This window comes from Microchirus variegatus (assembly GCF_963457635.1).
Source record: "Microchirus variegatus genome assembly, chromosome: 3".
Classification (NCBI taxonomy): Eukaryota; Metazoa; Chordata; class Actinopteri; order Pleuronectiformes; family Soleidae; genus Microchirus; species Microchirus variegatus.
In genome coordinates this window covers 5134533-5157187 of record NC_139804.1, presented here as the reverse complement: position 1 = coordinate 5157187, position 22655 = coordinate 5134533, and the positions used below count along the sequence as shown (strand labels likewise).

The 22655-nt window shown below is 41.4% G+C and overlaps 2 protein-coding genes across 2 annotated transcripts; one reads left to right on the top strand and one right to left on the bottom strand.

Moving 5' to 3' along the window:
* Positions 1-1801: 1801 nt before the first annotated feature.
* Positions 1802-10726, top strand: tmem91 (transmembrane protein 91; the record flags this gene model as incomplete). Its single annotated transcript, XM_083886581.1, has 3 exons — positions 1802-2236; positions 9104-9250; positions 10571-10726. 3 exons carry the CDS (start codon positions 1802-1804, stop codon positions 10724-10726), a joined length of 738 nt encoding a protein of 245 aa, XP_083742707.1.
* Positions 10727-15412: 4686 nt separating this feature from the next.
* Positions 15413-20153, bottom strand: exosc5 (exosome component 5). The gene is given in 7 exon segments (XM_083886142.1): positions 15413-15589; positions 15698-15787; positions 17423-17563; positions 17674-17795; positions 18492-18605; positions 19996-20137; positions 20139-20153. Coding segments are annotated over 7 exon segments (717 nt in total). The 5' UTR covers positions 20151-20153; the 3' UTR covers positions 15413-15493.
* Between the last annotated feature and the right edge of the window lie 2502 nt (positions 20154-22655).

Here is a 22655-nt window from a genome sequence, read left to right as displayed (position 1 = left end):
CTGTCCATCTTGTTTGATTGAAGAATAACTCAATTGAGAGCATTGACTCTTCAGGAAGATGTTTACCGACGTCATAAATCATACGAGAATCCTATTCCCGTGGACTATTAACGTTATTTTTGCAGCAGGTGGCGTCGCCCTAAACCGGGAATTAACTACTTCCATTTTTAAATGAATGTCTATGAGGCAAAGTAATACATATGTACTATATGTGTGAAGAAAAATAAAACCTCTGTCTGACATGGAGTTTTGAAGGCAGCAGACAGCTGTCAGAAACAGCACCAAGTCCGACCCCATTCTGACTAAGCGTATCTATGAGTAATCGGACTATGAATCCAGGTCTGTTAGTCCGACTAAGGCTAGCTCGACTACCGTGTTCAGGTGACATCAAGAAAACCGAATTATTGTCTAAGTCTGACTAAAATCAGACTTGTGACATCTAACAGTCAGACTTCTCTGTTTCTAAAGTGTGACAGGAAACTATGATGGCCCATGAGTACTAGAAAGGGCTTCATTTTTCTTTGTTTGCATAGTAATCCCTTGCCTTGAGTACATATTAAAGCTGTATACTTTATTTTAAAGTGACTTCACACCTAAAAACACATACATATGGGTCGTTTATTCAATACCTGTCAATAAATGCTCCTAAATGTTACACACTGGACGTTTTAAGTGTAAAAAAAAATCATTGTGTGACCTTGTTCTTCTTCTTTTTATCAATAGACTTCATCGTCCTCATCGGGAGAAGTGTGTGTGTGTGTCGTGAGCCGCCCCCAGCTGCTGCTCCTCTGTCCTGAATGAAACACTCTTAAGGCGAAAGGGAAGCATTAAAATTACATGTCCCCGAGGAGGAGCAGTAGGAGCAGGAGGAGGAGGAGGAGCGCTGCTGTGGTAGGCGGCAAAAACACCACGGCCATAAATCAAGAGCGGAGCGAGCTTTGATTTCTTCATTATCGGCTCCTGCAGCAACAACAACAACAACAATGTCCGCCGACCTGCCCGTCTGCACCGTGGGATTCTATTTCTGGAGCCTCATCGCTTTTACAGATTAAACTGCCCTCAAATATGGCCCCAATCCTGTCAGCGTGCCACTAGTTCTGACGGCTGCCCGAGGTCGTGCACGTCCGAGCTTCATAACACCCCGCTGAGCAGCGGTCCAGTCATCCCAAAAGCCCAGATTTGGTCTGTTTTTTGAAAACACAGACACCACAAAACAAAGAGAACTACATGACAAAACATCTTAAAAAAGTCTTCGTTTGTCTAATTATAAGTTTTCCCGAGGCCAGTCGCAGTGAAGAAATCCTTCATTTTCCCGTCTGGGGCTAATCAGGGTCCTCGATCATCTCAATTGGCATTTTTGTATAATACGAGAGCGGAAGTAACCGGTATTAGCATATTCATGAACACTAACCCATTCAATCATGTAAAATCGGAGACATGGGGCAAACCATGAGCCACCAAGCCCTGGAACTAATATCTTATTACATGTGAGGAGGGAAAAAGAGGGGGAGTCTTTAATCCACCCACACAACTCCGGCCCATCATCTCATGGCACATTAAGGACATTTTCGCTCTCATAAACCTGGCCCCCCACCCCCGTGTTGTCGGCCTCTGGACAAAGGCCTGTGATAAGTCAAAAATGAAAGAATAGGATTAAGATGGATTATCAGTAGAGAAGCAGCTGCCTCTGCATAAGCCCCGCCGGACGCTCTTCAGGGAGACGAGCTGCAGACCGATTTGCAGATTACACTGGGCTGTTGATGTGGTGGCCGCTTGTGTGGTTGGAATTAACCCGAGCGGGATGGAGAATCTGGATGAGCTGGAGCACCCTCTTCTGGGAGAAAATCCCAACAACAGCCGGGCGTCCGCACCAGGCCCGGGGCCCGGCACTGGACCGGCCCCGGCCGCTCTGTACAAGGGAATGTTGGTCAAGTGCGAGGAGGACCGAGCCTATCCTCCGTTAGCATGGAGAGGCTACTGTGGACATCCTCCCGAGCTTCAGCAGCAGCAGCTGCTGGACCCGTGTTCCTTACCTCGCACGCTGGACTCTTTTTACCCGCCAGCTCCAATCTGGGGCCACGCGGACTCCCTGCTCAGCAAAGACTACCTGGAGACCACCTTTGTGGACATCCGGCCTGGCTCCACGCTGGAGCGGAAGCTGCTGGCCGAGGCGCAGGACTTCCACAGCATGTCCTACAGCATGGACGACGAGGACGACCTGCTGCCCGACTCTGACGTAAGACTTCACCAACACCAAAATATCCATCCATCCATCCATCCATCATCTACCGCTTTATCCGCCACCGGAGGGTCACGGGGGGTGCTGTGTCTATCTCAGCTGACATAGGGCGATAGGCGGGGTCACACCCTGGACAGTTCGCCAGTCCATCGCAGGGCCACATATAGAGACAAACAACCATTCACTCACACTCCGACGCCTACGGTCAATTTAGAGCAGGGGTGTCGAACTCATTTTCACTGAGGGCCACATCAGCATAATAGTTACCCTCAAAGGGCCAGATGTAGCTGTCATACAGAATAAAAGTAACTAAATGTAACCAAATATAATGTAAAATAGAGGTAACTACTCCGTAACATATTGATAAATAACTTTCTGTATTTATTACTTATTTCCCTCGTCGTATGATACAATGATACACTGCGATCTAGTGGCGGTGCCGTCACTTTGCAGGTGCACTCTTTGAAATAAGGGTTCCAAAACGGTTCTTCTACAAGGGCTGAGGTTCTACCTGGAACCATTTGCTTCTGAAAAACCCTTTCTTCTTGGTAATTAGTGCTTCCAGTAAGAACCATTTTGATCCAGAGAACCCTTTAAAACCCTTTCCTGAATAAAGGGTTTTAAAAGGGTGCTTGGTGGAACCCTCCAAAAGGGTTTCAGGTGGAACCTTAATAAATAGTTTCTACCTGGAGCCAAAAAGGGTTCTCTTATGAGGACAGGCTGAAGAAACTTATAGTTATGGTTCTACTTATCACGTTTATTTCTAAGAGTGTAACGCAATCGCCATGCATTGTGGGAAATGTAGTTTATGGTCAATGCACGCCTTAAAGCAGCATAGACCTATTTTAACACAGATTTTTAAGACTTTTTAAGACAATTAATCACTCGCGGGCCACATAAAATGACGTGGCGGGCCACATCTGGCCCCCGGGCCTTGAGTTTGACACATGTGATTTAGAGTGACCAATTTGACCAATTCCCCATATTGCATGTTTTTGGTCTGTGGGAGGAACCTGGAGAACACCCACTCACACACGAGGGAGAACATGCAAACTCCTTGCAGAAAGGCCCTTGTTCCAACCGGGGCTCGAATCCGGGAACCTGGGTCTTCTTGCTGCAGAGGCGAGAATGCTAACCACTACACCAACCGTGGGCCCTGACACCAAACTATGTTGTATTATAATTCCTCAAAGTCCGAGAGGCTATATTCAGTTTGCAATTATTTAAGTGTACTCAGGATTACCTGAATACATTAACTTTAGATTAAAGTGGACGTAGTCGTCTGGTTTGACATGTGAAGCCCATGGGAAGTGCGGTTGGACAGAAGTAGAAGTTAGCCACTAGGGGGCGACTCCACTCATTATTAAAAAGGACATTTGAATCAAAGCCTATTAATTGACTGATTTAAAGTGTCTGTAAATGTACATTTTCTGAGTTAATGGTCTTCAACCACTCGTTTCAGTTTGTCTTCAACAGAATACGACATGAATTTTGTAAATGATGATGTTCCTATTTTGAGGAAAATAGACAATAAAGCATGGTCATGTTGTCCAATCATGAATCTTGAGGCTTCAAAATGGGAGTTTTCCAAACCACAGACTTCCCCCACTGTTATACACTCTTAGAAATAAGGGTTCCAAAAGGGTTCTTCTACAAGGGCTGAGGTTCTATCTGGAACCATTTGCTTCAAGGGTTCTTAGTAACACTAATGGTTCCAGGTAAGAACCATTTTGACCCAGAGAACCCTTTAAAACCCCTTTCCTGAATAAAGGGTTTTAAAAGGGTTCTAGGTGGAACCTTTATAAAAAAGGTTCTACCTGGAGCCAAAAAGGGTTCTCCTATTAGGACAAGCCAAATAACCTTATATGGTTCTACTTAGCACTTTTATTTCTAAGAGTGTATACGGTATACGACTAAATTGCTTTTTAAAATAATTAGAAGCTATTTTGATTTGACTCATTTCCTCATAAATCTCCTCACAGCCGACCTCCAAAAATGGAGGCGACACTCCTCGTATCCTCAGAACAGATTCTGTAAATGAGAGAGAGGAACTTAAAAATAGACATAATACGAGCGGGTGCATTTCAGGGTTATAGGCAGCAAAGTGAACGCTTAAAAAGCCAGATTACATAAAGCTCATCATCTCCTGCTGCCGCGCAGGTAATGATGACAGCGCAGTCGCCATGCTGAGGATGCCAGGTCTATTTCATAGATCAGCGAGCTAAGGCAACCCTGGAGAGAAATGAAAATTAGCTTCTTCTTTTTTTAAAACTTTATGTTGGTCATGTGATGTTTTTGGGGAATCAATGTGAAGACATACATGCTGTAAATGACACAAATAAGACGCTCCTATAGTAATTTAAAGGGTGAATTCCAATTCCATGCTTAACCCTCAATCTCAAAAATGTGCGCTCCCTCTAGTGCAAGTGCTGTCCAGATTCTCAGAAAAATTAAGTTGAGGGCCAAGTTTAAGGGCTGTATCGCCCTCAATATTGAGATTTTTCCGAGTCCACCCTTGGGAGCAAGGGCTACCCAGAATGCATTGCGTGTTTTCACATAAGAAAGATGGCGCCGAAAGCAGCGAAACGAGTACGCTACAAATGAAGTATTTTCTTTGTTAATAGAGATATAAAAATGATGAAAACCATTGTATTATCTTAGTTTAGGCCCATATTATGGATTACTTACGTCATTGTTGCGTAACATTTATTTTTATTTTACGATCTTTTGTCAATAGCCGGCCGGTGCGGACAAGTGATCGTTTGCTATGGTTTACTTTTCAATAAGCCGTGGTGTGTGGTAACTGTCAGCTGAATATGTCCGTGGTTGTGGTATTTGTACGAGTATCATCTTATAACTAACTGACAACATAATAACTTGACTGACAAACGGATCGCAATAAATAATCCTGACGTAAATGTGTTCTTCTTTTTCTTCTTTTTTTGAAGTTGACAGACTGGACGCAGCTTTCGCGTTATTCTGCCCCCTACAGTCTGAAGACGTATCTGCATTTAAGGGGTGTCCCATTTCTAAGTGACAAAATAACCCTCAACACTTGGTTTTGAGGGCCAGTTAAGATTAAAGGTTGAGCTTGAGGGTTAAGATTGAGGGTTAAGATACGTGCAGAAACAAGGGCAAAAGAACAGCACAAACATTCTTATGTTTTTCCCTTCATTCATTCTGAAAGGTTGCTGCGCTGATGCAGAAGGCGAAGGCCTGTGGCAGGGAAACCTTGTCGTGATCTCAAACCAGACTTTATTAAACTGGTGAAGCTGCAAAAGTTCTCGGAGATTAAATGCATTGTTATGAATATCAAACGCTGTGAAACACCAAAGAAGAAGAAGACGAGCCCGGTTCCAGTTTACTCGTGACAATGATTAATAGTAAATGAAGCAGAAGATCTTACTCTCAGTCGTGACACATCACAGCACAATGACTGACACAGTATCCCGATCAGATAATGACCACGCTTTTAAAAGGGCTATTCAAATAAATGAATATAAAACATGGCTCCGTGCCACAGGCGCACCCTTGGAAAATTGCTGTGAGATTATTTCACAGCTCCTTATATGGTCATTCTCGGTGTGTGTGTGTTTATAGGTCACTGAGACTGTTATTCTTTTTATTTTTGTTCATAAAAACAAGCCAAGCGAAGTTTTGAGACATTTCAAGTACTTTTTTGCTCAGGTGTGCTTATACAGTTGATGAAAATGGGGGTAAAAAAAATAGATGATTTCATCAGATTGCCTCTATATTGCACTTCCTTATAGCTTCTGTATTTAGTTTTAACCATGGATGTATAATATGAACTGGATAGAGCACCACCCCCTCTGCCTTGAAGACTTATTTTTACATGGTGGCCACTGTGGGTACTGCAACAGAAAACCAGACCATAAGAAGTGTGTCTGTGTACTGGTCACGCATATTAATCTGAGATTGTAGTCAATAGGAGTGGCCAAGTGACACTGGACTACTGGGTTTGAGCCAAACAAATGCATCAAGAATCTGAGCAAATGTCATGACATTCTATTTTTGTTCACCATTTCAAGTTTGTGCGTTCATATTTTTGTTGAGTATAGTTTAACTTGGAAAAACAGGATATAATAATGGGACCTTTTTGGAACTAAATTTGAACACCTCCGTTGCCTACAATCGCTTGTAAACCAGTTTAAATGGATTGCAGTCGGGTCAGACGTGAACCCCAGTGTAGCTCAGGTAAACATCAGTGGCTAACGGTGGCGATTGTAGTTCCTTATCGCGGTTTCAACCTGAAACGACCACTTAAAGGTGCATTATGTAATAAATCAAAAGCAACTGGCCGTAAAATCCTCCTAATACGTCACAGAGACTCAGGAATAATGTTCATATAACAAACTGAACTCACCAACTACAACAGTACAGACAAAATATTTGCATTAAAAAAAACATTTTGCAGACTGCAAATCATGTTTTGGCATGTGGCGCCACCTACCGCGTCTACCAATCACTGCAGTCGGTAGAGTCTCAGCTGCCGAGCAACCACAGGTTGCCAGTTAGGTCAGAAAACGAAACCTAAAAGACCTCGGTATTTTGAATTTGAATGTAGTAACCGTTTTTGGCCACATTCTTACATATGGCACCTTTAAGTTAAACTTCCAACCTCACAAATTTCTTCGGCTGTCACTCTTGTCAAAAATGTTTTAATTTTTCCCTGTTAATGACCGGGAAAAATGCCGTCTGCGTCTATCGTCACTCCCAGTTCTCAGTGTTGATGTGAATGTAAGACACTGTGATCCAGTGCAGTAGCAAGTAGAGAGAGAGTTGTTGTCGTTTGGAATGGAATGGAGTTTGAACAAAAGCATGAAAACACTGCAGTCTCCTAAGTCACTGTTTTGGCCAGAGACATTTGGAGCGTTCCAGTTTCAGTAATAGTTTCCTTTGACTTGTTTTAAAAAAAAAAAAAAAAAAAAAAGGAGTCCCACAATGACATTTCAACCCTCAGCCCTTCTTTAAGAGCAGAAACACTGTGACACTGGCACTGATTTATAACCTCGGCCACTCCTACTCCACACATGTGCTCACAATCACCGACAATTAACCTCCACCTGTTGTGAGCGAGCAAACAATCGGTCAGTGTTTCTAAAAAAAAAAAAAAAACATAAAAATCACAATATTACCATTATTTAAAAAAAGAAATAATTCCTAGTGAACGTGCAGACAATGTCACAACTTTACTGGGTGTGTCATAAAATACCTTTTAGCTATAATAACATTGAGAAAGAGGAGATAACTTTTAACCGACATTTTAACCACATGGACTTAACATTGAATATGACCTAAAATGTTTGTCCTGTTTTTTATATCTATGTTAAAATGTCAAATATAAAGTTTTCGCCCTCGCAAAACAACAGGCGGAGGTCGATTGCTGTGATTGTGAGCACCTGTGTGAAGGAGGAGTGACCCACATTATAAAGCAGATCCAGAGTCAGTGTGTGCTTGATCTTCAAACACAAGGGGGACACATGGGGAAAGAATGTGTTTTTACTGTTTCTGTTTTTGGTGTTTTTAGACAACTCATAGAGCAATGAGTTTATCCTCACAGAGGAGATGCAGAGATTACAGGTTCACGTCAGGGTTGACAGAGAAACAGATTAAACATTTCCTTTGTTTCCAGGTGGCAGGAATGTCACTGCCGTCCACTGCAAACCAAATTCCTGAGGAACAATAAAAGTCTTAATTTAATTTAATCAGAATATAGGTCCTACTAGAGTTTAGCGTGTCATAAGGAATAAAAATGGAAGCTCATGTAATCATAATCTGAACAATGTCACATTAGATTAGATTACTGACGTCCATGTAGAGCAGAGGCGTCAAATGTATGTATCCAATGGCGTCAAATGAAACAATTGTTTTTTTGTAATTATATCGTAGATTAGCACTTGTGTTTAAATACTTTGCTCCACTGTTACAGGAGGATCTTTGGAGAACGCACAATAAGCAGAAGCAGTGAGGTAGTGACGGGCGGGGGGGGAGGCAGATGCAGAGTCAGGCCGAATATGCAACCGTTTCATCATGTTGCATTAATCATGGATTGTCAGCAAGTCAACAGAGCTTTTCCACATCCACGCTAACCCCATTCAGTCACACTGTCTTAATGAGGGAGTTCCATTTGTTGTGGAATATAAATACAGTGTGGGCCAAAGCCCTCTGGTGGACAATGCAACTACTGCATATGGAGGATGAAGAGGTTATCAAACAAAGACATTGGTTTCAAACAGAGCCGTTTCTTTGCTATATGCGGACTATGCAGCTGCATAGGGCCCCGCAGCCACCAGTGGGCCCCCCAAACTGCAAGTTCAGACTCATATTTTATGATTTTTTGAGAATTAAAAGTACCTGTCTTTATTTGCATGTATTGCATGCATTCATTATGCATATATTTTGCAAAGCGTGTAAAGTGTTCGTGGGTTAATCAGGTAAAAATCCCCTTTGGGCTGGGCTGTCATGTGGTAAGTTACATGATTGACAGCCGCCCACCTTCCACTGAAGTGATGAGAATAACAGGACACAAAATACAATGTCATCAAAACGGACGTATGCGTCTGGAGAGAAACGTGACATTTTGAAAAAATAGGGCCCCCCCAAATAGTATCTCACATAGGGCCCCCAAACAGCTAGAAACGGCCCTGGTTTCAAATGAGATGCTTGTTCTTCGTTGACCTAAGAGCCTAACATTTTACTGTGGCTGCAAAGAAAAAGGAAATTAGATTTTTTCTCCATTTCATCCCTTGTAAAACATCTCAAAGACAGATTTCAGCCACCGTGAGTGAGTCATATTGTGTTTGTGACACACTCTCTGACCTCAGCTCTGTTTTTAAATCCCAGGACTCGTCCATCGATGACTTCAGTGACACAGACAGCGACAGTAACTTCCCTCTGATGATCCCTCAGGACTATCTGGGTCTGGCTTTTTTCTCCATGCTCTGCTGCTTCTGGCCTCTGGGCATCGCTGCGTTCTACCTTTCACAGAAGGTACACACACTTCATGTTTTTTTTACGAGTTTAAACATAATAAAATGTATTTATTACCATTTGTTGTGGCTGAACAATGAGCAATTAACTCCAAAAAAAAATTGGATTGCTGTAGTTTATTTTGAATTGTTCCCCCCATTTTTTTACCAAAGCTTTTTCACAGTTTTTACATAGTTTTACATACAAGTCAAACATTTGTATTACAGGAGTGTATTTTGAATCCCCCCAAAAGATTGTGCAGATTTTTAGATTTTCATTTCATGGATTAATATTTTATTTATAAACCGTTTGGTTTTATGTATTGATTCTCTGTGTCGCCAGTAGGGGGAGTTGCTGATTTTGCCAAATATTATTTGAAAGATTTTTCTGTAAGTTTGCAAATCTCGTGTCCATGCAACAAAAAGTTCTCACATTTAGTTTTGCAAGTGTATTCATATTCGTGACGGAGTAGAATAAGTAGAATACCTTTAGTATAGTAGGTGTGTGAATGATCGATAATCATTATTATTGGCAGTAACACAGGGGCCCCACAGGGGCTTCGGGCCCCACAGGGGCTTCGGGCCGGCAAATATTTTGTCTTGTTGTTGTTGGTGAGTTCAGTTTGTGATATGAACATTATTTATGGCCAGTTGCTTTAGATTTATTACATAATGCACCTTTAAGTATACGTGTGATATCATGACACAAAATATTGTGAACAGTTGTTTTTTTTCCCCACTTTCTGTTCTCTAGGCCGGCCCCCTCTTGACCACAATAGATCCTCATTGGCCCCCAGGTCATTTGACTTTTAGAGCCCTGGACTAAACCATCTCATCGCTCACTGTTAGCACTGGCAGTGTGCAAAAATAAAACACCTCTATCTCCGGTCACCAGAGGCCTATAGTTCCAGCACTGCTGAGGGGGTTTTTTCAAAAAAAAAAATCCTATTAACGCAAAGCTACAAAGCTAACTGGCAGCGAAAAATGCAAAGGCCTTTCCGATCAGATCAATAGCCTTCGTTAAGGTTTAATTAGAGTCATAACAAGGAGCCCCGAAGGTGATAGATTTCCAATAGTGTTGAGTGCTACTGAAAACAGAGGTCAAAGACGAGGACGGGGCGGGAAAGTGATGAATGAGGCACAAACGTTGGGGGTGTAATTCAGAGACGGAGCGTAATGTGGGTTTAGCTTGTGATCGGGAATGAGTGGAAGAGGAAAGCGTAGGCCACGGAGGACGCTGACAAATGATGACAAATGCTGCTTCCTCTGCCTCCACCCTGCCATGACTCTAATCCTTATCTCACTCCGCTCTTTCTCTCCGTCTCTCGCCTCCATTTCTCAGACCAACAAGGCGGCGGCTCAGGGGGATTTTCACGGGGCCAACGCGGCGTCGCGGCAGGCTCTGTGGCTCTCGGTGCTCTCCATCGTCTTCGGAATCATCACGTACATCTGCGCCATCGCCGCGCTCATCTCCTACCTGTCGGGGAAACCGCCATAAGGGGGCGCCACGAGGAGGGTCCACTCTCGTTTGTCCACGCCTCATCACCTGTAAAATAGCCTGGGTCTTTTTTTTTTGTCTCGATAACAAACATGAGGAGAATCATCATCACTAAATCGTCTAAAGTGGATCAGGTCAAACTCGGAGGAACGTTCCTTGCACAAGAAGAAAGAATCGCTGAACATTACAGCAGTCAAGTTTCTGTCTTTAAGTGTTATTTATTGCCACACAAGGTCTTAAAGCTATAGTGCGTTAACTTTTAAGTGTTTAAGGCCCTGTCCCAATACTTCCTCCTTAAAATTTCCACTTGGTTTTCAGTGCCCTCAACCTAAAGTGACTTCCCTATGGAATTGGGACACCACTACATGCAAATTAGCGTAGTGAACGTAGCGAACGTGCTAACCGACGTCACATGTTGACAATTCTACCGGTGGAGCGCGCTACTATTTTCATTCTGGAAAAATGCCGGCGGATCCAGCTGTTGTGATGTTGCCTGTTGCGTTGATGCTGTGTTTGTTTTTCCCCCGTCAACGCCGTTTTTTTCTCCGTCCTCGTAAACGCTATATCACGTAAAACAAAACACAAAACACTGACAAAACTACCCAGATGTAGCAGAGCTAGCTAGCAGCTATTTAACAAGTATGTAGCTCTACACGACGGGAAAACGCTCTCGAGGCACTCAGAAAATAGTCGCTAGCTAGCTAATTAGCTAGCTGCTTCCATAAATCGTCAGTTATTTTCTGACATTAGTGTTCAAAGCTCAACGGACTTTTGGATGTATATCAAACTAACATATTCCGACACATTTCGACACTGTAAAGTGCTTATTTGCGGAAATATATTACAACAAATTTGTTCCTCGGTGGCCGCCATCTTTGTCGAAAAAAAATCAGACGGCTCGCTGAATTCGAAAAGCATCATGGGTAATTTCATCTTCCACTCCGGTTTAAGCCAGCATCAGAGCTCACTACATTTTGAGGGTTCATTATAAGGGCAAAAATCGCAATTCCCTTTGCTCACCTCTACACACGCAAAAATTAAGGGTTCGGGGAGGTATTGGAACAGGGCCTAAGTCAGGGGTGTCAAACTCAAATACCGAGTGGGCCAAAATTTAAAACTGAACAAAGCCACGGGCCAAGGTTGAACAAATTAACCTTTTAATAGGGACCCAAACAAGTTTTGCATTGAATATTGAACAAGCAAGGCTTATATAACTTTATAGTGACATGCAAAATCGAGTTTCAAATAATAATAATAATAATTAAAAAATATCAATGGCATATCAAATAAAATTTAAATAAAAAATTGAATGCCTCTTTTCTATTTGCAGCCTTCTGAGGTAAATATCAACATTAACTTTTTCCACAAGCTAATAAATTTGAATATACCGCTATACTGACCATCAAAGTCGCCAAATCGCCGGCTAAACTCAGCGCGATTGCCGCTGTATAATACCGGTGGGCCAGCTCTAATGTTAATTTGATATTGCCTCAAGGGCCAAATGAGGCCCGTGGGCCAGAGTTTGACACCCATGGCCTAAGTGTTTGTGTATCCACACATTTCTGATCAAGTCAATCGGCTTCACAAGACTTCTTACTGTAGCTGAGTTCAGATCTTGTGCTTTTCCATGGTACAGTTGCAGCACGGCTCGGCACAACTCTACACGGTTTGGGTCATTTTTTTCAGTACTATAGTATACCGGAATGGGCGGAGTCATCGTAGCACGGCTGCATGAAAACGTTGTTTTATCTGCAACACAAACACACACAAACTAGTCACCAGTAAGGAGCTTGTTTTTCAGCGTAACTGATTCATTAGAATCAGTTCATTAAAAAAAAGATTTGTTCACAGAATCGTTCAGAAGTGACTGTTAAATATTAAGATTTCAGAAATGTCCTTTGCTAAATGTGGGCGATAAACGCATGTTTTCAGGATTTTAAAGTCAGATCTACAATCCGGCATCGTTTCGTTTGATTCTTTTGTCGGACGTCGCGCTCGCGACTCTTCCAGTGATGAAGCTCTCTGACCAATCAGTGCGTGGCCCGGCAGTCTGTCGACGTCACATTTTAGTATTTTAGGTACCAAATAAGCACCAAGTGCCAGGTATTATCGCCAATTGGAAACCAAAAAAAAAAAAAACTAGTAGAGTTGTGCCAACAAGTGTATAGTGGAAAAGCGCGTCGGCTGCTAAAAGGTTTGATCACGACTGAAAACACAAAGAAGCGCCCATGAAAAAATGCTCAAACAACAGTGCCACTACACTAGAGTTTAGATTATCTGCCCGAGCCTGACCCGGGCCGATATTTCCCGCCACTATCCTCGGGCCGGGTCGGGCCCTTGATCGAGCATTTGCGTTTTTTTATAGCACGTCGTATTGTGTGACGGTGTAAAAACCTGCGGCCTTGAACGCATCGTTTAAAAACCAGGAAGTGTATCGTCATTAGCAACATATCATGGATGTATAATATGAACTGGATAGAGCACCGCCCCCTCTGCCTTGAAGACAATTTTTACATGGTGGCCACTGTGGGTACTGCAACAGAAAACCCCATGGAGCCCAAAAGCAATTTTCCCATTGACCGCAATAGTAAAAGAGACGCCTCGAGACATGGACACAGGCTTTCATAGATCTTTATATGGTAGTGACACTACTGCGCATGCTCTATGGGCCCCATAACCCGGAAATAAACGTGGAAGTCAAAAACTTTTTTGGCATATGCGCTGGGTGAGCAGCTTCATAGGAATTAACTAAGGGGGTCGTGCTCTATCCAGTTCATATAATACATCCATGCAACATTTGCGTTTATTGAAGCGGCTCTGTTGTTGTAAATTAGCCTGTGGCAGCAGGTACAACAAGCTCCCGCTGTCGGGAGGACGTGGTTAATGTGTCGGGTAGGGATCGGACACAACGTGCACGGGCTCGGGCTCGGGTCGGGCTTGATTTTTTTGGGCCCTATCTAAGCTCTACAATACACTGGCGCTGTATACACACAGATGCTCCCATCAGTCAGGTCTGATAGTTTTGCTCGCCAGAGCCTGTTTTCAAGTGAACAAATGTTACATTGTGTCCACAAACAACAAACGGTTATCACCCAAAGTTACGCACTGTAGCTTTAAAAGTACCTGCTTTTCTTTAAATCTGTGCTATAGTCGTCGACGTCACGTGTTAAGAATAACTGGGGGAGAAAATGTAAACACAAACACTTTAGATGTCATAAAACGACAGAGAGCCAGAGGGAGATGCAGAAGAGAGAGAGAGAGGGGGATTTACGGTGAAGGTCAGAACAAGGACGGTGCAGTGGCTAAATCCTGACGGACTTTGCTGTTGGAGAGCCTCGGCCAGCGACGTCGCTTGCAGGATGAAAGCTGCTGGTAGTTTTTTTTTTATATATATAGCTCCTCGGAGCTTTATTTTTTAAAACCCATAATGGAATGAACGGATGAAATATTCTATTCCCCTGGAGAGAAGGACCCACAGCAGGAACACACTCTACACGAATCACCTGCAGAAAAGACTGCTGAAGTTGAATGGGAATCTTTTTTGTTGAAACACACAAAAATAAATAAAGTATATATATATTTAGACATTATATATATATATGAAAGACTAACGTCATGGTGTGAACACTGGCTTCCAATATAAAAATACCTTTAACACGGTGCTCTGCATTTAAATTGCTGGTAAGGAAAATAATACGAGATAGAAGTTGCAGATCTGCAAGAAAAAGTGCCAAAAAATATTGGACGAAACTCTGGAGGAAAATCCTGTTGTAAGCTTTTCCATAAATAGAAATGAATGTGCTGCTCCACAAATAGAGATTCTGCTATTGGAATCCTCCAGGAAGTGGCTTTGTGCAGTGTGCAGGTTCTCTACCTGAAATTGTGTGAAAACAAACGAACACAGTGAGGGGAAAAAGTTGACAAAGTTGCATGAGTCATTAAAATCTCTGTTTGTTTTTGGTCACGTCAGAATTCTGCATGGTGCGTTTGTCGCTCTGAGCTTCAATCACCGCGTCCTGAATCACTGTGAGAGCAGCTTTGACAGAAGATTATTAAAAAAAAAAAACGCTTAAATGTGCCGTTAACACATTCATTTTTGAACAAAAGTGGCCATAATAAGGTAAATGTAGACACTTTCTATGACGTAGATGTATAGTTTTGTAGAGTCCATATTAAATCACTGCATTGCTTTTTGTTTGCGTGTATTATGACATGACTGTGCTGGTAAACAATAACGATCACTACGACGCACCTCTGTGTTAAAAACCTTGTCTGTTTTATCACGGTTGACGCGACGCTAGCTGCGGTTGACGCGTGATGTCGTACATGGTCCGACAATCCTTCACGTAAAAATATATCTAAATATAGAAAAATCCCTTTTTGTTGTCGTTACAGCCAAGTTTCCCCCACCTTCAGAGATTTATACAGGAGTGTTTGATACGGACGACCTTGACTGATCACGCTGGCGTTAAAAACAGGGTCTGGGTCAGGTTTTGTCTCGCTTTAGTGTCGCCCGGAAATTGTGAGTGGAGCGAGTCAATAAAAGGTTAAAAGGTGGCAGCAAAAGAGATTTATTACGACACGAGAGACTTCCTGGTTCGCGTCGTTTGTGTTTAATGTAAATATGAAAAAAGAAATCACCTAATAAATGCACTTGTTTGACTTTCATCTTCTGCTCTTTTTATTTCAAATGTCCTCGCGTGTCTGAGGTAAATATTTTATTATAACATCAGTAAAAAAAAAAAAAGGAAAATAGCTGATTCATAATCAGAGGTTTTTGGAGTATCGCCGTCTCACAGAGTCCCGATAAAACTGGAACAGCTTCTCTGACGCTTTCTGGCTGATTGCTATACACTGCTGCAGCTGGAGAGGAAGAGAAGACAAAATAAGATGTTGACACTGTGTAGAAACAGAAAGAATAAACCCACAAATAATCTAAATAATTAAAAAGATATTATTAAGCATATTTACCTCGTGGACTGAAAACGATCCTTTGGTTGTTGACATCAGCACTTTGCGTTCTCTGCTGTCGACTGCAAAGGTCATCAACGCTCGACTTTCCTGGAAACAAGAGGAACAGAGAGGATTTTATTTTATTTTTTTACAGTGTTTACTCTGAGAAAACAGCCCAACTTTACATTGATCCGCCTAATAATGACTCTATTTCACTTTAATTGGACTTATACAGAGTTCCTACACATTTTCCATTTCAAAATTCCATACTTTTCCAGACTCAAATTCCCAGATTTCTCAGGGGGATTTTTTTCAGTTAATATTAAACATCTGAATACCAATTAGATGCTTATTATGTAAATAAATGGTTTTTAAAATCCTTCACTTATTTTTCATGAAGCCAGCCCTCGGGAAACTTGCATCGACCCATGACGCTGTCGCTGCCGACAATAGGTGGCTGGCTCGACGACATGTATGGAAAATAATAAATATATGAGAATCACAGTCAGTAACAGTAACCATGGTAACTGGACACCACTCTACAGCTAGCTTGATTCGTTTCATATCATCTACAGGTCGGCTATGTTGTGTTAGTAACTTGTTTTGATTTGTATATATTAATATATTTAACTTTAGAAAGTGAGATAATAGTCTGGAAACAACACAAACATTTTACCATATTTTTCCCCCTTTTTTTCCGTACTTATCCAGACCTGGAAATTACTCAAATTAAATTCCATACTTTTCCATGCTGCATAGGAACCCTGCTTCTATCATTTCTAAAGCACGCGCTTTGCACAAATCTCGACCCGAGGCACAGATCATAAAAACATTTAATGGTAAACAGGGTCTCTGCAGGTTTCAACAAGTCAAATTGAAGACTTTTTAAGACTTTTAATGACCATAATGAATACAATTTAAGACCCATTTCACATCCACACTGCCAAAAAAAGTACAAAAGACATGAAGGAAAATTGGAGCCACAGATCTTTGAACTTGCACTTACCCATCTTATGCAAGCAATTCTGCTCAACTGTGGGCTTTCGTTATGTTTTCATCGTTGCTATGCTAAGCTGCAACACACAGCAGCGCGCACAGCACACTAGCTAGTAGTGCTTGATAAAAGCGAGACTGAAGTTTATGCATGTTTTAAATAAAAGTAACGTTAATAGATTTTTAAGACCTTTCGAAATTGTATTTAAGACCTTTTATGAGATTTTAGGAGAATTTAAGACATTTTAAGGCCTTAAATTCATATTATTGGATTTAAGACTTTTTAAGACCCCATGGATACCCTAGTGAAGTCGCTTGTTGCAGCTCTCAAAAATATAAAACACTCATTATGGGGTAGTGAAAAAGAATAGTTCATACATTTGGATGATTGAAAAATTAAGTACAATTATTTTATCTTCCATTGAAATCAACATTTTAGCAGTGATGAGGCTTTAGATCGGGGGGCTCTGACACTGAGTGTCTAGTTTGGTCAGTAGGGGGCCGGGCAGGTGAAAAAAGATATCAAAATAATAATATTTAAAATTATATTTCATAGAATTTCAAAATAAAACTGTTTGATTTGATATGGAAGGAAATAAATTGAAATTTAACCACAATGAAACTGATGTTTTAAAGTTCATCGTCTACAAATATGTGGTTCCTCAAAGCCATTTTTCAACGTGTGCTCTTTAAAAGGCATTCAGAAAAGAAAAGCTGACGCTTTAACAGTCGCGTGAGTATCAGACTGACCTTTTCCTGAGCAGCAGTGGGGTCTGTGACGATCTGACCGTCTGCACTGATGGCACACGTCACTCCACAGAAGAGGCAGCTCATGGGCAGACCGGCGTCCATGAGAGCCATGCAGGCTGCGTTCAAAAAGCAAGACAAGAGCTGGATGGAGAACAGGTTAAGGAAGAAGGGACGCTGTGAGCGGAACGTCTCATTACTCATTCATTACAGCACAGAGCAGGTCAAGCTAGAGCTTTTTAGCGGAAGGATACCGAGCCGTCGTCGTGCAACACCTGGAGAACGAGGGTGAGGGAGGAGCGAGGGTGAAGCGTCAGGAGCAGAGACGCCTCGCAGGTTTCTCGTACGCACTGTTCCTGCGATCGCTCTCGTACAGCTGGGACAGAGACAAACACACATATGTAGGTCTGCAGCAGTTCATCAGTTACTGAAATAATCACTAAATATTTTGATTATTGATTCATTGGCTTGAGTGTTTGAGTGTAGCTTCTTAGAAAACCTACTTTTAATTGAGAAAATAACGCACAGACTCATGGATAATAAAAGTCATTGTTTGTTTACTACTGGCTGACCTACTCCACCTTGTGGTCTGTTGTGATATAACAGCTTTTGAACATAATAAGCAAAGAGGAAAAATAATAAATAAAAACAATAAATAAAACTGGGAAAGCACTCGGAGATCATGCCCAAAATGTTAACATTTGTTCTTGGTCCCATTGCAGATATTTCCTGAAAATTTCATCCGAATCCGTCTGTGACTTTTTGAGTTATGTTGCTAAAAGTCAGGTAGACAAAGAAACTCAGGCGATGACATAATACCTCCTGGCGGATGTCAATAATAGTCCAAAATGTTGACTGATTTCCCAAAGACAAGTTTCTTGAAACATGTATTATTTCTGTATATTGACACTGCTTTGTAACTACAGTATCCTGCCAAACAAAACATTAAATATTAAATGTTAATACCCCCATTACATTGTTTTAAGTGTTGTGAGTATGACTTTAAATAATAGATGAGATAGATATGAGACAATTAAACTGCTAACAAACATAGGATAAGAAAACAACTCACTTGGTAATCCCACTTTAGGCTGTATCAACACCTCCAGTGTCGCCCGGTCATAGATCTCTTTGCTGACTTTGACCTCAGCTGGTCCGTACACTCCTGCATACACACTCGTGTCTCCTTCAGATAAGAACACAAGAGGTCATTATTCAACAAAAACCTTTTTCGAACCACATCATACAGACTATAACAATGATAATTTCCTCAATTTAAAAAATTCATTAAAATTATTCCTTAAGACGTTTGCAAATATTTTCAATGGATCCTTGTTCAGGGCGATGCCGACTATAATGATAGGACATTTCAAGTCTTTTCAAGATACTTTTTGTTTTTATGAAAAAATTCACCTCGCTGTCACAGTGCATCGGGGCAAATGGATAATTTCTTCAATTTCAAAAATTCATTTAAATTATTCCTTAAGAAATATTAAGCAAATATTCAACTGATCCTTGTTCAGGGCGATGGTGACTATTATTATGGAAAATTTCAAGTCATTTCAAGATACTTTTTGTTTTTTTGAATAGCCAGATGCAGCTATAGGTGAGGATGATGGGCCAAATATCTAGTGTACGGATCGAACTTGGAACCAATAGTTACAATAAACTGGATAATTGCAGTTTATTTGAAAAAGTGTCATTTTCTCCATATCCTATTTTATGTATTTGTTATCTAGTTTAAGCATAATTTATACACTATTTTCCCTTAAGAAATGTACTGCAGTGCAGACACAACATGCAGATCGGAGAGAAAGAGCAAGTGTTTATTCGGTGTTGATTTATATCATTGATTTATTTAAGTTGAGCAATTATATGAATTTAATCATTCAAATGTTATTTTGAACACATAGTGAATCATGAACTAAAAATAACAAATTTTTCCTCCTTTTACCTCCAGTCAAAGGGGATTGTTTATGTTCTTGTTTTAGCTCTGGACCCTGCATGTGTATACAGACATTTAAATGAATTTATCTTAATGTTTGTTTGTTTTTTGCTAATATTGTTCAATGTATTTAATATATAGTTTATACACTATTCTCCCTTAAGATATGTACTTGCAGTGGAGACACAACATGCAGATTGGAGCGACAGAGCACAAGTGTTTATATTTTTCCCTATGTCTTATTTTTTTTTGCTTATATTTTTGCATTTACAGTTTTTCTAGTGTTGATTGGTTATGATATTTTTATTTTATTAGCTCTGGGCCCTCCATATGTATCTAGACAATTAATTGACCTATATGTTGATGCTTTTTGCTTAAATGTTTGTGTTTATGCCATAAACATTCAAACGTTTATGGCATAAACATAAACATTTTATGCCATAATATACTGTTATTTTACACCATAAACTTATGGTGTAAAATAACAGTATAGGACCGATATCGGTGTCGTCCCATAGATGGACAGGCAGACAGGTTGTAGCTAGCTAGGTTCGGTTCGGTTCGGTATACAGGTTATAGCTGTTTTTGGGGTGTTTTCAAACTCTAGCCCGTGTGTTTCTTCTGTCGTTACCTTGGACGAAAGACGCCGAACCGTCCGGTCGAGAAAGTAAGTTGTGTTCGCAGCCAAACTCTCTCAGTGTCACGTCTGAAGTGTAGCACGCCTCCATCGCACCGCCGCCGTGGAGAGGAAATGGCTCGCCGGCCGCCGCGGGTTGATGACGTCATCTGTTTACCAGCGGCCGTCTCTTTTTCTACGTGTCGGCGCATTACCGCCACCCAGCGGCGAGGAGTGTAAACGTTTGTTTGTTTATTTGGAAGCCACCACATGGACCCTTCCCATTTATTCATTTGTTATGACAGTTTTTAATCAGATTTAATGCCATAGTGTCTTCAAACGCTCACGTGTGGGTTCCTTTTTGTATGAAACAATCTCATCTTCATTGGCTTTGCTCTATTTCATTGGAGTTAACTGTATTAAAAGTGACCGGAAGAGGGCGATATTGGCCTCTTCGGCTGCCGGAAATGAAACAAAATAAGACTTCACTTCGACGACTTGGCTTCATTCAAGATGGTGGAAAGCGGAACTTCTTCCTGCAGTAAAAGCTCATGATTGTATAACTTTCCCCGTGTTTAAGGAAAAGGACAACCCTTTTCTTTGCGGGGAATTTCGGCCTTAATTAATAACAACCACAGTATGATTCGATAAAGTTGTGTTGAATGTGGAAAAACGAGGCTATGGCCGGTATTAAGGTATGTACGTCTCAGTTGTCATGTCGCTTCGCTGTATACATCAATGTAAATGTCAGTATGTGTTTATTCTTGATTGTGTTCGTTAATATTTCTTCGTGTACATATCAGTCTAATTCTACGATACTAATGTATGAATTATGAGGAAGAGGAGGATGCTGAAGAGAGCAGGGCCTATTTACACCATGGTATTTTAACGTGGTACTTGGTATAAAATGTTTGAAAAGCAGATTTAGGCTGTTCAATAATAATTGGAGTTGCTGCTTTGGATAGGGCTGTGTATCCACAAGGAAAAGCTGTCATTTATGTTGCATGGGTGCGTTAAAATAAAGGATGTGCCCTGTCTTGGGACTATAAAGAGTAAACAAAACAGTCACAAAGGATGGCACTTATACAGATGCAGAAGTACTGGTCCCTTACATGGGAAGTAGCCAGCGATAAGAGACAGATAATGACTGAATCCTGTTTACACTTTGCCTTGAATTGTGTAGATCCATGGTTCTCAAACTGGGGTTCTTGGAGGAAAATAAGAAATATTGTTCTGAGGAAGAGGAGGTTGATATTGGGATTAAGCCGCCTATTTACACCACTTTATTTTTACATTGGAGATAATATTCATTGGAGAGCTCAATAAAAATACACAATATAATATACAATTCCGGTGTAGATGCTTGTACTTTGTATTGCATCCAACATCATCGTCTGGAATACTACTTTAGATTAACAGTGAATTAATAGACTTTCCCCCCCCCCCCCTCAGAGGCATTTCTCCATCATATCAGAAGGAGCTACTTTTCGCAGAACAACCATCACACCATCGCTCTTCGGTTGTCCTCTGTGTCCAAGGTTCAGAACGACAAACGACAAAGCGAGCAAGAGGCACGTGTATCGACACGTTGAAATGGCAGTGCATGTCCACGGTACGTTGACGAGAAGTAGAAGTAGCACACAGCATATTTAGCATAGATTTGAAGTACTGGTATAATGAGGTCTGTAGATGAGCTTGGTGAGAAAGGAATAAGTTGTTCACAGGGGATCATCACAAGTATTTTATAGTGTCATTTCATGTTTTAAATGTCAATCGGTGCTATAAAAATTAAATTGTTTATTGGGTGTAAAGTAAATTTTTGTTCTTGTTCCATTACAGATTCAATAATCTGCAGATGCAACATGCCGTGCCGGGACAGGGGTCATTACCACTGCCTGTATTGTGCCATAACAATCCTACGCAAAGAAGACCTATATTCACATCTGTCTCGATGTCAAAATTTACCTCCACCACCAGCTAACCTCAGCGCAGCTTTACTATCCTCATTGTCCTTGCCTCCCAGTCAAATCCTTCTTTCAGAGCCCCTCAAGGAGTCTGTTGCACCAGTAGTAAGTGTAGAGCATTCCAACACCCTTCAACCGCCTGTGAGTGTACAGCCTTTTTTCTCGCACTCTCCCACATCCCTGTTGCCCATATTATCAGAAAAATCTTGTCAGTCCCCCACAGCCAAACCGTCAGAGACTCCGAAATCACCCGAGGAAGCGGTCAGCCTGGGCTATTCGCTCGACTACTGCGTCAGCACCGCTACTGAGGAAATACTCAAACACGAGGTCCTTGAGGAGTTGTTGGAGTGCCAGTTTTTCACCAAGTCCACAGTGGCAGTTTGCAAAAAGAGGCAAAAAGAAGCAGAGGAGGCTCATGCAGCTCTGTGTGTGTTGGTGGAACACGATGGCTCTCGAGACCAGATTTTTCTCTCTGTGCACGAGCCAGTCATATCTCACTTCTGCAGTTTAGGCAGGGTTGTGGTGACGTATGACAATAAAAATCACACGTGGCATTGCCCCTGTGTAAAGGTAAATACATCCTGCCCACACAAGGACATCGCTAAATGGCACCTTTTACAAACCCAGAAGAAACTTTTTACGTGGCTGTAGTTTGCACCAACTGCCAGAGAAACTGATATTCACAGATGTCACCTGTAACCAGGCATCTAT